This window comes from Rhincodon typus, chromosome 9 (assembly GCF_021869965.1).
Source record: "Rhincodon typus isolate 14 chromosome 9, sRhiTyp1.1, whole genome shotgun sequence".
NCBI classification, from domain to species: domain Eukaryota; kingdom Metazoa; phylum Chordata; class Chondrichthyes; order Orectolobiformes; family Rhincodontidae; genus Rhincodon; species Rhincodon typus.
In genome coordinates this window covers 87083929-87099045 of record NC_063340.1, presented here as the reverse complement: position 1 = coordinate 87099045, position 15117 = coordinate 87083929, and the positions used below count along the sequence as shown (strand labels likewise).

The following is a 15117-nucleotide window of genomic DNA, read 5'->3' as shown; positions in this document are numbered from 1 at the left end:
ATATTTCAAAGAGCCAGTACAGGTAGGATGGGCCGAATAACTATCTGCTGTATTGCATCATTTGCAAAAAGGTGGATTATAAAGAACAGCCTTAAAGTAGGAGCAAGGGGTTTAAGGAGGGAGCTGTAGACTCTGGTAGACTAGGCAGCTGGAATTGTGGTCACCAGGAATGATGAAGGAGCTAGCAATGTGTGCGGATAGTGGGTAACCACGCAGCCTGGCCTCTGGTGTAAGTTACAGCTGGCATGTGTGCAATGTGTGGGTGGATGGATGACAAGGCCCTCTGCCATGTAAGAAGCTGAGTGAGGGACACGCCTGGCACAGGAGGTGGGAGAACCCAAAACTTCCCTCATTACCAATGTGCAACATAACTGCTGACATAGTCACTGGCCCTTCTGCCATCACAAAAGCAGTGCAGGAATTAACAAACTGGCGCTGTTTCAAGAACAGGATGCAGACAATGTCAATAACTGACAGTATCCTGACCCAACTTCAATAGTTAACTTCAATAGGTTTCACCAATGTAAGTGTTTATGTGGAGCAGTAAACTTCCAGGTCAGTGCATCCAGCTGGGAGACGGGAATACAATGTGGGAAAGTGTGAGGTCATGCACTTTGGTGGGAAGAATAGAGGCAGACCACATTTGGAATATTGTGAGCAGTTTTGGGCCCTGTATCTTAAGGCAGGATGTGCTGGCCTTGGACAGAGTCCAGAGGAGGTTTACAAGAATGATCCCAGCAATGAAGGGCTTGTCATACAGGGAGTGATTGAGGACTCGATGAAGTTTAGAATGATGAGGGGGGCATCTCAATGAAACTTACTGAAAACTGAAAGGCTTGGCTAGAGTGGACATGGAAAAGATCTGAGAGACCAGGGCACAAGGGCACAGCCTCAGACAGCAGGGATGACCATTTAGAACTGAGATCAGGGAAATTTCTTAAGCCAGAAATTGGCGTGGGTGGTGAACAGGGTGGTGAATCTGTGTAAGTCATTGCCACAGAGGGCTGTGGAGGCCAAGTCATTGAGTGTATTTAAGACAGAAATAGATAAGTTCTTGATTAGTAAAGGTGTCAAAGATTACGGGCAGAAGGTAGGAAAATGAAGTTAAGAAACATATGAGTCATGAGCCATGGTGGAGCAGACATGATGGGCTGAATGGCCTAATTCTGCTCCTACATCTTATGGACTTATGGAAGCTCATGGTCAGACAAGATGGTGTTGTGTGTGGGTAAGCATGTCTCACTAACTTGATTGAGTTTTTTGAAGTAGAGACATAGAAGATTGATGGAGGCAGAGCAGTGGACGTTGTCATATGGACTTCAGCAAAGTGTTCGACAAGGTTCTGCATGGTAAACTGGTTAGCAAGGTTAGGTCACATGGAATACAGGAAGGGCTAGCCATTTGAATACAAAATTGGCTCGAAGGTAGGAGACAGAGGGTGATGGTGGAGAGTTGCTTTTCAGACTGTGACCAGTGGTGTGCTGCAAGGACTGGTGCTGGGTCCACTGCTTTTTGTCATTTATATAAATGATTTGGATGTGAGTAGAGGAGGAATGATTAGTAGGTTTGCAGATGACACCAGAATTGGTGGTGCAGTGGACTGTGAAGAAGGTTATCTCAAAGCATAAAGGGACACTGATCAGATGGGCAAAGGAGTGGCAAATAGAGTTTAATTTAGATAAATGTGATGTGTTGCATTTTGGAAAAGTAAATCAGGGCAGGACTTATACACTTAATGGTAAGGTCCTGGGGAGTGTTGCTGAGCAAAGAGACCTTGGAGTGCAGGTTCATATTTCCTTGAAAATGGAGTCACAGGTAGCTAGGGTAGTGAAGAAGGCATTTGGTACACCTGCTTTTATTGGTCAGTGCATTGAGTATACAAGTTGGGATGTTATGTTGCGGCTGTACAGGATATTGGTTAGGCCACTTTTGAAATACTGTGTTCAGTTCTGGTCTCCCTGCTATAGAAAACATGTTCTTAAATTTGAAAGTGTGAAGAAAAGATTTACAAGGATATTGCTGAGCTTGGAGCATTTGAGTTAATGGGAGAAGTTGAATAGGCTGGGGCTATTTTCCTTGGAGTATCAGAGATTGAGGGATGATCTTATAGTTGTTCATAAATTCATAAAGGGCAAGAATAGGGTGAATACTCAAGATTTTTTTTCAGAGTGGGGGATTCCAAAACTCGAGGGTGTAGATTTAAGGTGAAAGGAGAAATATTTAGAAGGCACCAAGGGGGCAATATTTTCACTCAGAGGGTGGTGCTTGTATGGAATGAGCTGCCAGAGGAAGTGGTAGAGGCTGGTACAATTACAACATTTAAAAGGCAGCTGGATGGGTATATGAATAGGAAGGGTTTAGAGGGATGTGGGGCCAAATGCTGGCAAATGGGACTAGATTAATTTAGGATATCTGGTCGGCATGGGCGAGTTGAACCGAAGGGTCTGTTTCCGTGCTGTACATCACTGTGACTCTATGCTTATTTTCATTCGATACTGTGTGGAACTCTGCCAATCTGAACGTGGGTTCTGAGCAAACACTGAAAGACCAGAGCACATTACAGAACTAGTAGCAGCCTTTCACAATGAGAATACAGTTATCTTTGACATTTGGCAGAGCATAATCGCAACATATTTATGCGACAGGAACTGAAATGAATTCCCCCAAGTTCAGCGTTTCAGGGCCGACAGATCAGCAAAAGTGATGGGACAATCGTCAGCTTATCACGTCTGTTCTGTGTAATGTGCACTTCCTGTGAAACTGGGTCAGACTGCAGCTGGGTGGGAGACTACAGCTGCAAACTGGCTCAACCACCCCCTACTGCAAAAATTCCCAGAAAAAAAAACAGAAGCAAATTCTGTTTGAAGCACAGCAGAAGTGAAGCGGCAGCATTCTCTGGGTGGAAACATTTGTAGACATTACATCTGCAAAGGGATTTGTCAATCAGTTATGACAATTTGGTCAACAGAACTATGGGTGCTGGAAATTTGAAACAGAAATTGCTGGAGAAACTCAGCAGGTCTGGCAGCATCTGTGGAGAGAATTAACATTCCAAGTCCAGTGAACCTTATTCAAAACTGGTGTGATGAGGGGGCTGAGAGGTTAAGGCAATAGGCTGCCAATCTATTATGCTCTGTACACATGGGTTTGAATCCCATTCTCATCACTTTTACAATAACTTTGCATCTTTGCCCACAGATAAGATTAGTTTTGTTTCTTTTATGCATCGGAAATGGACAGACATTTGCAAGCATTTCTCATTTATTTATTTAAAGGATGTGAGTGTCGCTGGCTGGAGTAGCATTTATCACCCTTTCCTAATTGACCCTGAGAAGTTGGTGGTGAGATACCTTCTTGAGCTGAGGCAGTCCATGTGCGGTAGGTTGATCCACAATGCTTTTAGGGAGGGAATTCCTGGATTGTAACCCAGTGACACTGAAGGAACAGTGATATATTTCCAAATCGGAATGGAGAGTGGCTAGGAGAGGAACTTGCAAGTGGTGGTATTCCCATATATCTGTGGCCCTTGTTCTGCATGGTTAGGGCACTGCCTGGAAATGTGCTGGAGGGACCTTCAACTGAGGCTTTCAAATGGCTAATGGATGGTTATTTGGAGATAAATAGTGTGCAGGGATGTGTGGAAAGGCAGGAGACTGGGACAAGGTAATGATGCTCATTTGAAGAGTTAATGCAGGCACGATGGGTTCCTTCCATGCCATCACAATTCTGAGATTCCGTGAACATTCTCTCAGTCTCTACATGACCATGCAACTAACTCCACAGAACTTTATTTGCCTCTTCTCCCTTATCGCTGCCGATGAACTGAAATCTATAAATCTCAGATTTAAATTTAGCAATTAATCCAGCGTCAGTTGCTGTTTGCGGAAGACAGTTCCAAAATCCTGCCAGCCTTTGAGCATCAAAGAGCTTCCTAATTTCACTGTTTGAAAGGCCTAAATCTAACTCCAAGCCTATGTCACTAACATCAGAAACAAACAGCTAGGCAACCTTCTCAAATCTGTTCTGCCATTCATTTAAATTGTGGCTGATCTGTAATTTAATTCCAGTTGTCTGTCTTCAATCCATATCCCTCTGCATCCTTACCTATTTAAGAGTTTCTAATCTCTCAGTCCTGAAAGCTTTGATTGCCCCTTCATTAGAGGCATTTTGGGTGGAGGCAGTTTCTGTTTTCTGCCAGCCGTTGTGTGAAAACTCCTTCTCGGTCTCACTCTCAAACAGACTTTTAAGATGACACACCATTAAACTTGATCTTGCACCAACCTCTTTCAGTGATAAGAATAGATTGGAGGAGGGCCTGATCTCCTTGAAGGTAAAGGTAAAGTTTCCCTAGTCTTATCAGAGCAGAGGGCTCCCCTCTCATGAGAGAGTAACAACCTGAGGGACATTATACCTCAGGTGAGGGGAGAGGTTGAGAAGGCAAGTCCTTCATGCTAACCTCAGCCAGTGCAGGAATTGAACCAGTGCTATTAGCATCACTGTGTACTATAAGCCAGCAATGCAGCTAGCTGTGCCACTTGACCCCCATCTCCTCAGAGATGGAAAAATCAATGGAGGTGGTCAAAGTCAGAAGGGCTTCGGGCAGAATAGATGGGGATAAACTGTTCCCATTGACGGGTGGATCCAGAAAAAGGTGGGGTGAACTGTAAGTGATCAGCAAAAGAATGAAAGATTCTCCAAAGAAAGTCTTTTTTTTAACAGTTTGTGATGTGCTGTATCCTTCCAGTCTGCCACCAGTTTCCCAACCAATGACTGACCCATGTCACAGCATAAGCTTTGTAAACAGCCACAGTCAGAAGGCCTGAAAATAACACCATATTCCAAGGCGACATGAGTTAAAACTCTGCTTTTACAATCCATTTCACATGCAGACTGGAAGTACTTCTAAAAACACAGGATTTGAATTTTTTTTTATTTGATTTATTGTCACATGCATGTTACAGTGTGAAATACAATAATATACAGTAAAAAGCTTGCACTCATTGCCACAATACGGTGCCATGCTGATAGTTTGAGAAGAAGAGAATAATGAAAAGAAAAAGCTTAAAGAGATGTCAATCTACGTTCGAGTTCTGAGCCGGCTGAGAACAACCGCCATTCTGCCGCCATCTACTGCCGAACCCAACTAATGTGAAGTTGCCAATCCTCAGGTACCATCTGTTGTTGCTGGGCTGATGCTCCTTCACAACCGCCTCACCTCCTCCTGCGCTGGACCAACTAACGTCAGAACTGCATTTCTCACCACTGGGCCCACCGCGTTGATGTTGTTGTGATGTCCTTCTGTCACCGCCAGCACCGGACTCGACCAGCGACAAAGTCACCAATCCTCTGGCACCATCTTTCAATGACAGGCCGATTCTCCTCCGCCACTGCGCCACCAGGGCCACACCCAACCAACAACAAAGTCACCAATCCTCCAGCACCATCTTTCATCACCAGGCTGATTCTCCTCCACCACTGCCTCGCTGTCACCAGCGCCACACCCAACCAACAACAAAGTCACCGATCCTCAGGCTCCATCTTTCACTGTTGGGCCTACCTCACAATGTCACCTCTGCCAATGTAGCAGCCATAGATTCCAGGATCCAATGCTCACCCTGGAAAAGTAAGGAAGGGCTTGCTCCCCCCATGCTGGATAGAATATCTAAATATTGCAGATATTTTCACATCAACCTGATCAGAGAACTTATTGCACACCTCTGAAGTGAGTAGGCCTTCAACACAGACCTGCTGGCTCAAAGGTAGGGACACTTCCACTGCCCCACAAGAGCCCTCTCGATATTGCAAGCTTGCTTGTAAATGAGATACTGAACACATGCAGAGAATCTGTGTTGGATTGTGATCTCCCCGAGCGAAATGGGTGTGAGCTTGGTTGCTATGGTTGCAACCACAAACAAACAAATGAAGTGTAAGGAAGATCGTGCAAAGTATGATCCTAGAGCAGACAATAACATTCAACAAAACATCTCTCCTTCCCTTTATGAGCTAAACACTTCCAGTACATGACAGCCTTAAGAAAAAAGGAGCAGAGACAGACTATATTCACCCTTTGAGCCTGCTCTGTCGTTTATTTAGATCGAGGTTAATCAAGTTAATCTGGTTCTGGCTTTCACTTCACTGCCTGCTCTCTTTCATAATCTGTCTCGCTTGTAGATTGTGCCTTTTTACGTGCAGGAAACTTGAACATAGCCTGCCTCACTTAGCCTTCAACAAGTTCATGAAGCACCAGGACAAGGATTTGTTAGAATGATTGCAGATCTAACAGATCTAAATCTCAGGATAAATGGAAAATGAATCCTTTTCACTGAAAAAGAAAAGGCTGAGGGGATGGCAGATCCTCAAGATTTTGAAGGGATTTCATTGGATCAAAACAGATGGAAGTCCAAAATTCAGAGTTACAAATACAAACTAATAATTAATAAATTCAAAAGGAACTTCAGGAGAAACTGAATGTGGAATTTGCTACCACAGGAAATGGTTATAGAGTCATAGAGTTCTGCAGCACGGAAACAGACCCTTCGGTCCAACTCGTCCATGCTGACCAGATATCCTAAATTAATTTGTCCCATTTGCTAACGTATGGCCCATATCCATCTAAACCCTTCCTATTCATGTACGCATCATACCACTATAGATATGTTCAAGGGTAAAGTATAATTTTATATGCAGAGGGTCAGATAAAGTGAGGTGGGATGTAGGAAGAGTCTTGTTTGGAGCATAGACCAATTTGGCTGATAAAGACATATCTTTGCTGTCCAGTATTTTGTAATACTTTGTCATTCCAAGAAATGACTTTACTCATTAGAGATAGTGAGCGTTGCCTACAATTGACCTGACAACAAACAAGTAGTTTAAAAGTAAATTTTAGCAAAAACCAGATACTGTGGGTCATGCAAACCTGAATGAGAAAATGAAATGAGAATGCCTGAAATACTCAAGAGGTCCGACAGCATCTATGGAGAAAGATTGAATTTTACATTTCAGGGGGAGTCTCTCATGGCAACTGGAAGATATATAACAGATGAACATTTTAATCTTCATCTAAATAGCCATGTCTACAAGTGAGGAAGCTAGAGTCATTCTGAGATTTGGCCACAGGCCAAATTCTTTACATGTAAAGATAGTAAGAACAGCTGGAGTCTGAGATAACACAGTGTGGAGCTGGAGGAACACAGCAGGCCGGGCAGCATCAGCGGAGCAGGAAAGCTGACGTTTCGGGTTGGGACCCTTCTTCAGAAATGGGAGACGGGAAAGGGGCTCTGAAATAAATAGAGAGGTGGGGGACGGTGATAGCAGGCAGATAGTGGAGCGATAGGGTGGGAGAGAAGACGGACAGGTCAAGGAGGCGGGGATAAAGCTAGTAAAGGTGAGTGTAGGTAGGTAGTGGTGGGGATTGGTCAGTGAGGTAGGAAGAGCGGGTAGGTGGGAGGGAAGACGGACAGGTCAATGAGGTGGGGATGAGAGGGGGTGCTGGTCTTGGGATAAGGTCGGGGATGGGGAGATTTTGAAACTGGTAAAGTCCACATTGAGACCATTGGGCTGCAGGTTCCCAATGCGAAATATGAGGTGCTGTTCCTCCAGTTTTTGAGTAGCATCATTGTGACACTGGAGGAGGCCCAGGATGGACATGTCGTCCAGGGAGTGAGAGGAGGAGTTGAAGTGGTTCATGATTGGAAGGTGTTGTCGTTTGTCGCAAACCAAGCGTAGGTGTTCCACAAAGTGGTCTCTGAGCTTCCGCTTGGTTTCCCCGATATAGAGGAGGCCACATCGGGAACAGCGGACACAATTGACTACATTAGTGGATATGCAGGTGAACATCTGTTTGATGTGGAAGGTTTTTTTGGGGCCTGGGATGCGAATGTGCAGAGGACCATCACTCCTTCAGTCCCCATGCAGAGTGAATTTAAAACTTAACTTTTCTGCTCAATGCCTACCAAAATGACAAAAATTTTGGTAGCTATGGCACAGCTTGCATATTTAAAGGAGTCTAATATTTTCTCATGTTTCACAGCACTGAAGATGCTCCTACACCCCCATGGACTGTACTGGTTCAAGAAGACAGCTCACCACCTCCTACTTAAGGGGAGTCAGGGGATAGGCAATAAATGTTGGCCCAGCATAAATGCATGGGAAAGTGCATCTCACCAGCTTCACGGAGATTTTTGACGAAGTAACGAAGAAGATTGACGGAGGCAGAGCAGTGGACATTGTCTATATTGATTTCAGCAAGGTGGTCGACAAGGTTCGGTATGGTAGACTGGTTAGCAAAGTTAGATTGCATGGAATATGGGGAGAGCTAGCCATTTGGATACAAAATTGGCTTGAAGGTAGGGGACAGAGGGTGATGGTAGATGTTTGTTTCTTGGCCTGGAGATCTGTGACCAGCGGTGTGCTACAAGGATCGGTGCAGAAAGTGTGCAGGAAAAATTCAGAAGGATGTTGTCAGGGTTGGAAAGTTCGAGCTATAGGGAGAGGCTGAATAGGCTGGGTTGTTTTTTCCCTGGTGTGTCGGAGGCTGATGGGTGACCTTATAGATGTTTATAAAATCATGAAGGGTATGGATAGGATGAATAGCCAAGGTCTTTTTCCCAGATGGCATAGGTTTAAGGCAGGAAGGGAAAAATATAAAAGCGGCCTAAGGGACAACTTTTTTTATGCAGTGGGTGGTACATGTTATAGAATCATAGAGTCATAGAGCTGTACAGCATGTGAATGGACCCTTCACTCCAACTCATCCATACCAACCAGATATCCCAAATTAATCTAGTCCCATTTGCTAGCATTTGGCCCATATCCCTCTGATCCCTTCCTATTCATATAGCCATCCAGATGCCTTTTAAATGTTGTCATTGTGCCAGCTTCCACCACTTCCTCTGGCAGCTCATTCCATACAAGCACTACCCTCTGCATGAAAAAGTTGCCCCTTAGGTCCCTTTTAAATCTTTCTCCTTTCACCTTAAATCTATGCTCTCTAGTTTTGGACTCCCTACTCTGGGGAAAAGACCATTTCTATTCACCCTATCCATCCCCCTCATGATTTTATCAACCTCTATAAGGTTACCCCTCAGCCTCCGATGCTCCAGGGAAAACAGTGCCAACTTATTCAGCCTCTGCCTATAACTCAAACCCTCCAACCCTGGCAAAATCCTTGTAAATTTTTTCTGAACTTTTTCAAGTTTCATAATTTTTTCCTACAGCAGGGAGACCAGAATTGAACACAGTATTTCAAAAGTGGCCTAACCAATGTCCTGTACAGCTGCAACATGATCTCCCAACTCCTGTACTCAATGCACTGACAAATAAAGGCAAGCACACAAAACACCTCCTTCACTGTCCTATGTACCTGTGACTCCAGTTTCAAGGAACTATGTACTTGCACTCCAAGGTCTCTTCGTTCAACAACACTCCACAGGACCTTACCATTAAGTGTATAAGTCCTGCCCTGATTTGCCTTTCCAAAATGCAGCACCTCACATTTGTCTAAATTAAACTCCATCTGCCACTCTTCGGCCCATTAGCCCATCTGATCAAGGTCCCATTGTACTCTGTACTTCTTCGCTCTCTGCTACACCTTCAATTTTAGTGTCATCTGTAAACTTACTAACGATATGTCCTATATTCACATCCAAATCATTTACATAAATGACAAATAGCAGTGGACCCAGCACCGATCCTGCTGGTCACAGGCCTCCAGTCTGAAAAGCAAGTCTTCACCACCACCCTCTGTCTTCTACCTTCGAGCCATTTCAGTATCTAAATGTCTAGTTCACCCTGTATTCCGTGTGATCTAATGTTGCTAACGGGTCTACAATCAGGAACCTTGTCGAACGCTTTACTGAAGCCCATACAGATCATGTCCACGGTTCTGCCCTCATCAATCCTCTTTGTTATTCCTTCAAAAAACCCAATCAAGTTAGTGAAACATGATTTCCCACGCAAAAAGCCATGTCGACTATCCCTAAACAGTCCTTGACTTTCCAAATGCATGTAAATCCTGTCCTGCAGGATTCCCTCCAACAACTTGCCCACCACCGATGTCAGGCTCATGGGTCTGTAGTTCCCCGGCTTTTCCTTACCACCTTTCTTAAATAGTGGCACCATGTTAGCCAACCTCCAGTCTTCTGGCACCTTACCTTTGGTTATCAATGATACAAATATCTCAGCAAGGGGCCCAGCAATCACTTCCCGAGCTTCCCACAGAGTTCTAGGGTACATCTGATCAGATCCCGGAGAGTTATCCACCTTTATGCATTTTAGGACATCCAGCACCTTTTCCTTTGTAATATGGACATTTTTCAAGATTTTGCTACTTATTTCCCCACATTCTCTATCTTCCATATCCTTCTCTACAATAAACACTGATGCAAAATACACATTTAGTATCTCCCCTATCTCCTGCAGTTCCACACGTAGGTGGCCTTGCTGATCTTTATGGGGCCCTATTCTCACCCTTGTTACTCTTTTGTCCTTCATGTATTTATAGAATAAACTTTTGATTCTATTTAACCCTATTTGCCAAAGCTATCTCATTTCCCCTTTCTGCCCTCCTGATTTCCCGCTTAAGTGTACTCCTACTGCTTTTATATTGTTCCAGAGATTCACTTGATCCCTGTTGTCTATCCTGACATACACTTCCTTATTATTCTTAATCAAAACCTCAATTTCTCTAGTCATCCAGCATTACCTACACCTACCACCCTTGCCTTTCACCCTAACAGGAACATACTTTCTCTCGACAGTGTATGGAATGAACTGCCAGAGCGGGTGTTGGAGGCTGGTACAATTACAACATTGAAGAGGCATCTGGATGGGTACATGAATAGGAAGGGTTTAGAGGGATATGGACCGAGTGCTAGCAAATGGGACAAATTAAGTTAGGATATCCGGCTGGCATGAACGAGTTGGACAGAAGAATCTGTTTCCGCGGTCTATAACTCCAAAGCTCTATGCTTCAGCCAATGGTGCCCACATCCCATGCATGAATGAAAAAACAATGTGCAAGTTGTAAACTCATTTAAAAATGGCAGTGATATCCCTGTTCATTAGGTGGTAAATCCATCTACCCTGTTGTGAGACTGCCTCTAAGTTCTATTTGCACAACATTGGATCATCCTTTTTCCACACTTGGGAGGCCGTAGCATGCAGTGTTGACCAACACAATAGTCTTATGCGATATGCAACAGTCTTAACTCACTGCATCAAATTGGTCCCACTATAACCAGTACTCATGACAGTTTAAGACTTAAAGTAAGTTCATTTACTTGGAGAATTCCTTATGGATAAGCTAATACAGTGAGGATTTCACTTGATACATGTAGTGCTTACAAATCCTTCACTTTAATGGCACAAAATATTCTCTGCAACTCAAGTTTGCAAAGTCTGCAATTTTTTTCACAGTTTACACAACTTTCGCACAATCTCAATGTCAGAATTGAAGACTTGGCGGTGAGGTTCCTTATTCTTCAGAATAGAAACACCTCTTACAGAACTTGGTGTTAAGATTTGGATACCATAGATCAGAGCCCAACATGGACACAGTCTGGTTCTGATGTAGGGTCACTGGACCTGAAACATTAACTCTGCTTTCTCTCCTTACAGATGCTGTCAGTCCTGTTGATTTTCCCCAGCAATTTCTGTTTTAGTTTCAGATTTCTGGCATCAGCAGATCTTTGATTTATGTTATTACAGTCCTGTCAGTTCCTTTGTGCCTCTATATGTCCTTTCCTTTGTACACTGATTTATCTAGCTTATTGTTTCATTAAAAGGCATGTAAATCAAACATGATGTTACACAGAACAAACTTAGGCTAGATTACATTAATAGGTGAAATTAAGTAGAGGTGAGTGAAATGGGCAGGAAGATCATTCCGGAAGTTTTGCTGAGGGGGTAATTTCCCTTTCCTCATCACTCTCCCAACAAAACAAAAAATCCACAGTTGGGACAGCTGCCCTTGTTGTACTCACCATTCCATGGTTAATCCATGGTGGTATAAAACTGTCCAGGATTTTTGGATAAACCAGCTCCCGATCGTATAGGTACAAGGTCCAGAACATTGTCACCACCATCTGCAAGGGAACCAGAAGTCAGACTGAAGTAACAATATCTTTCTTTTTTGAACTCATGTAGTACAGAAGCTTAAGTATTACATGAAGCTTTGGAATAAGTTGATGTTGTTCCTGCCTGTGCAAAACACTGAATGCATTCCCAGCTGTGATTTAATGTGATTTCTACCTTCTTCTGTCAAACAAAACATTGATATATTAACATCCTGAGGATTACCAATGATCAGAAAATGAACTGGAATTGCCATAGAAACACCATTGCTAAAAGAGCAAGTCAGAGGCTTGGATTCCTGCGGTGAGAACCTCACCTCCTTATTCCTCAAAGCCTGTCTACCGTCAAGAAGGCAGAAGTCAGGAGTGTGATGGAATATTCCCCGCTTGCCTGGATGAGAGCAGCTCCAAAACACTGAATCCAGGGCAAAGTGGTCCACTTGATTGGCATCTCAAAAACTCACCCAACACCACCACTGACACACAGCGGTGCGCACTATCTAAAAGCTGTACTGCAGAACTCACCCTGAGGTTACTTCAAGAGGACCTTGCAAACAAGTAGCCTCTACCATCTAGAAGGCCAAGAGCAACAGATATATAGGAACACCTGCAAATCTGCTCCCCGCCTCCTTCACCTAAAAAGTCACTCACTATTGTGAGATGGGACAATATCACCACTCCTTCAGTGTCACTGGGTCAAAGTCCCTCCCTTACAGCAGACTGGTCTACCTACACCACCTAAACCAGCACTTGAAGGAGAGGAACATAGAAGCATAAAAGAAAGGAGAAGCAGGAGGCCGTTCAGCCCTTTGAGCCTGCTCCGCCATTCTTCATGATCGTGGATGATCCTCCAACTCAATGGCCTAATCCTGCTTTCCCCCCATTAACCTTTCACCCCAAGTGCTATATCTAGCCACTTCTTGAATACATTCAATGTTTTGGCATCAACTACTACCTTACCATTCTTTGGGGGAAGAAATCTCTCCTCACCTCCGTCCTAAATGGTCTACCCCGAATCCTCAGACTGTGACCCCCTGGACAGAGTTCTTACTATCACCATCTCCAAGGCAACACAGGATAGGCAATAAATGTTGGCTGAGTCAGCAGCCACCTCTTTCCTTGAAGAACAATTTTTTTAAACTTGCCACAGTATGACAAAAAGCCTTCAGCAGGAAAGAACATTATAGAATCTGTCAAAAAGGAACAAAGGAGACTTCAAGGGTGACCTAATTAACAAATACCAAGTGATGAAGGTAATTAGTAAAGTTGATCTGTGGAAACTGTTCCTCTGTCAGGGAATTTGAAAGTGAACAAGTTAGGAGGGAAATGAAGAATAGTTTCACTTGACAACATTGTAGATTGAGGGGCATTTTCAATCCTCCAGATATTGGAAGGTTTGGTGTACATGTTGAGCTCATGTCCACTGCAACAATCTGAGATTTCATAGAATAGAATCCCTACAGTGTGGAAACAGGCCCTTTGGCCCAATAAGTCCACACTGACCCTCAGAGAATCCCACCCAGACCCATCCCCCTATAACCCACCTAATCCTACAGATTCCTGAGCAAAGGGCAACTATGGGCAATTTAGCATGGCCAATCCTCCTACCCTGCACATCTTTGGACTGTGGGAGGAAACTGGAGCACCTGGAGGAAACCCACGCAGACACTGGGAGAATGTGCAAACTCCACACAGACAGTTGCCTGAGGGTGGGATTGAACCCGGGTCCCTAGCACTGGGAAGCAGCAGTGCTAACCACTGAGCCATCATGCTGCCCCCACTGTGTAGATGTGTAGTGTAGACTCACTGACACCAATCCTTGTTATTCAAGTTATTTCAAACATATGGGAAGGATGCCTACACAAAACCTGCAGCAGAGCAGAGGCTCTGAGAAAAGAGGGTAGGTTTATTATTTGGTACTTAAAAACTAGTTATATTACTTTCACATTACACAATAATCCTCTTGTTAGACATAAGAGCAAGGATATATTACAATTCAGTTACACAGACTTAGCACTAAGGTTGTACCTGAGAAATACTCCAGGAATTCTCAACCCCACGGTTTAGCTCCTGCCAGTAACACTTGATTTCCTGAGGGTAAAGCTTATTACATGGTCAGTCAACTTATTTAGATATAAAATACCTGACCAGTTAAAATCATCCAGCAAACATTCTTAATTGTTCGCAATACCTGCTCAACAAAAACCGTTGAGCTTTTGTTTTGGATATCAGGGTCTGAAGATGCCTTCAGGCTCCAATGACAATTCTAATTATGGTTTGAGCAAGGAAGGGAGCTGCTGTGGCCTACTATAATACCATGAGATACAGGAGCAGAATTTGGCCATTTGGCCCATTGAGTCTACTGCACCATTCAATCATGGCTGATATGTTTCTCAACCTCATTCTCCTGCCTTCTTCCCAAAATCTTTGATGCACTTACTAATCAAGAACTGTCTTAAACACACCTAATGACTTGGTCTCCAGAGACATGTGCAGCAATGAGTTCCACAGATTCACCACCCTCTGGCTGAAGAAATTCCTCCTCATCTCAGTTCTAAGGAGTTGTCCCTCATTCTGAGGCTTTGCCGTTGGGTCCTAGTTACTCCTACACAAGGAAACTCTATCCGGGCCTCTCAGTATTCTGTAAGTTTCAATAAGATCCAATGAAACAATGACGAGACAGAATACAGGAAAGAGATTGAGCCCTTAGCAGCATGGTGTAAAGACTACAATCTCTCCATCAACACCAGCAAAATGAAGGAGCTGGTCATTGATTTCAGGAATTGGAATGGAGGGCGCCAACAATCTGTGTTGGTCCACCCATGTCGAAGCAACGGTCAAGAAAGCACAACCAACATCTCTACTTCCTCAGGAGGCTAAGGAAATCCAGCATGTCCACAAGGACTGTTACTAATTTTTATAGATGCACCATAGAAAGCATCCTACCTGGATGTATCACAGCTTGGAATGGCAACTGCTCTTCTCAAGACCGCAAAAGACTGCAGAGAAATATGAACACAGCCCAGTCCATCATACCAAACCAACC

The 15117-nt window shown here is 43.9% G+C and overlaps 1 protein-coding gene across 1 annotated transcript in view; it reads right to left on the bottom strand.

Moving 5' to 3' along the window:
• aig1 (androgen-induced 1 (H. sapiens)) overlaps positions 1-15117 on the bottom strand; it is a 112812-nt gene that overhangs the window by 49145 nt on the left and 48550 nt on the right. The window contains exon 3 of the mRNA XM_048601388.1: positions 11982-12083. Within this exon, the coding sequence (XP_048457345.1) occupies positions 11982-12083 (102 nt within the window). The remainder of the gene's footprint in view (positions 1-11981; positions 12084-15117) is intronic.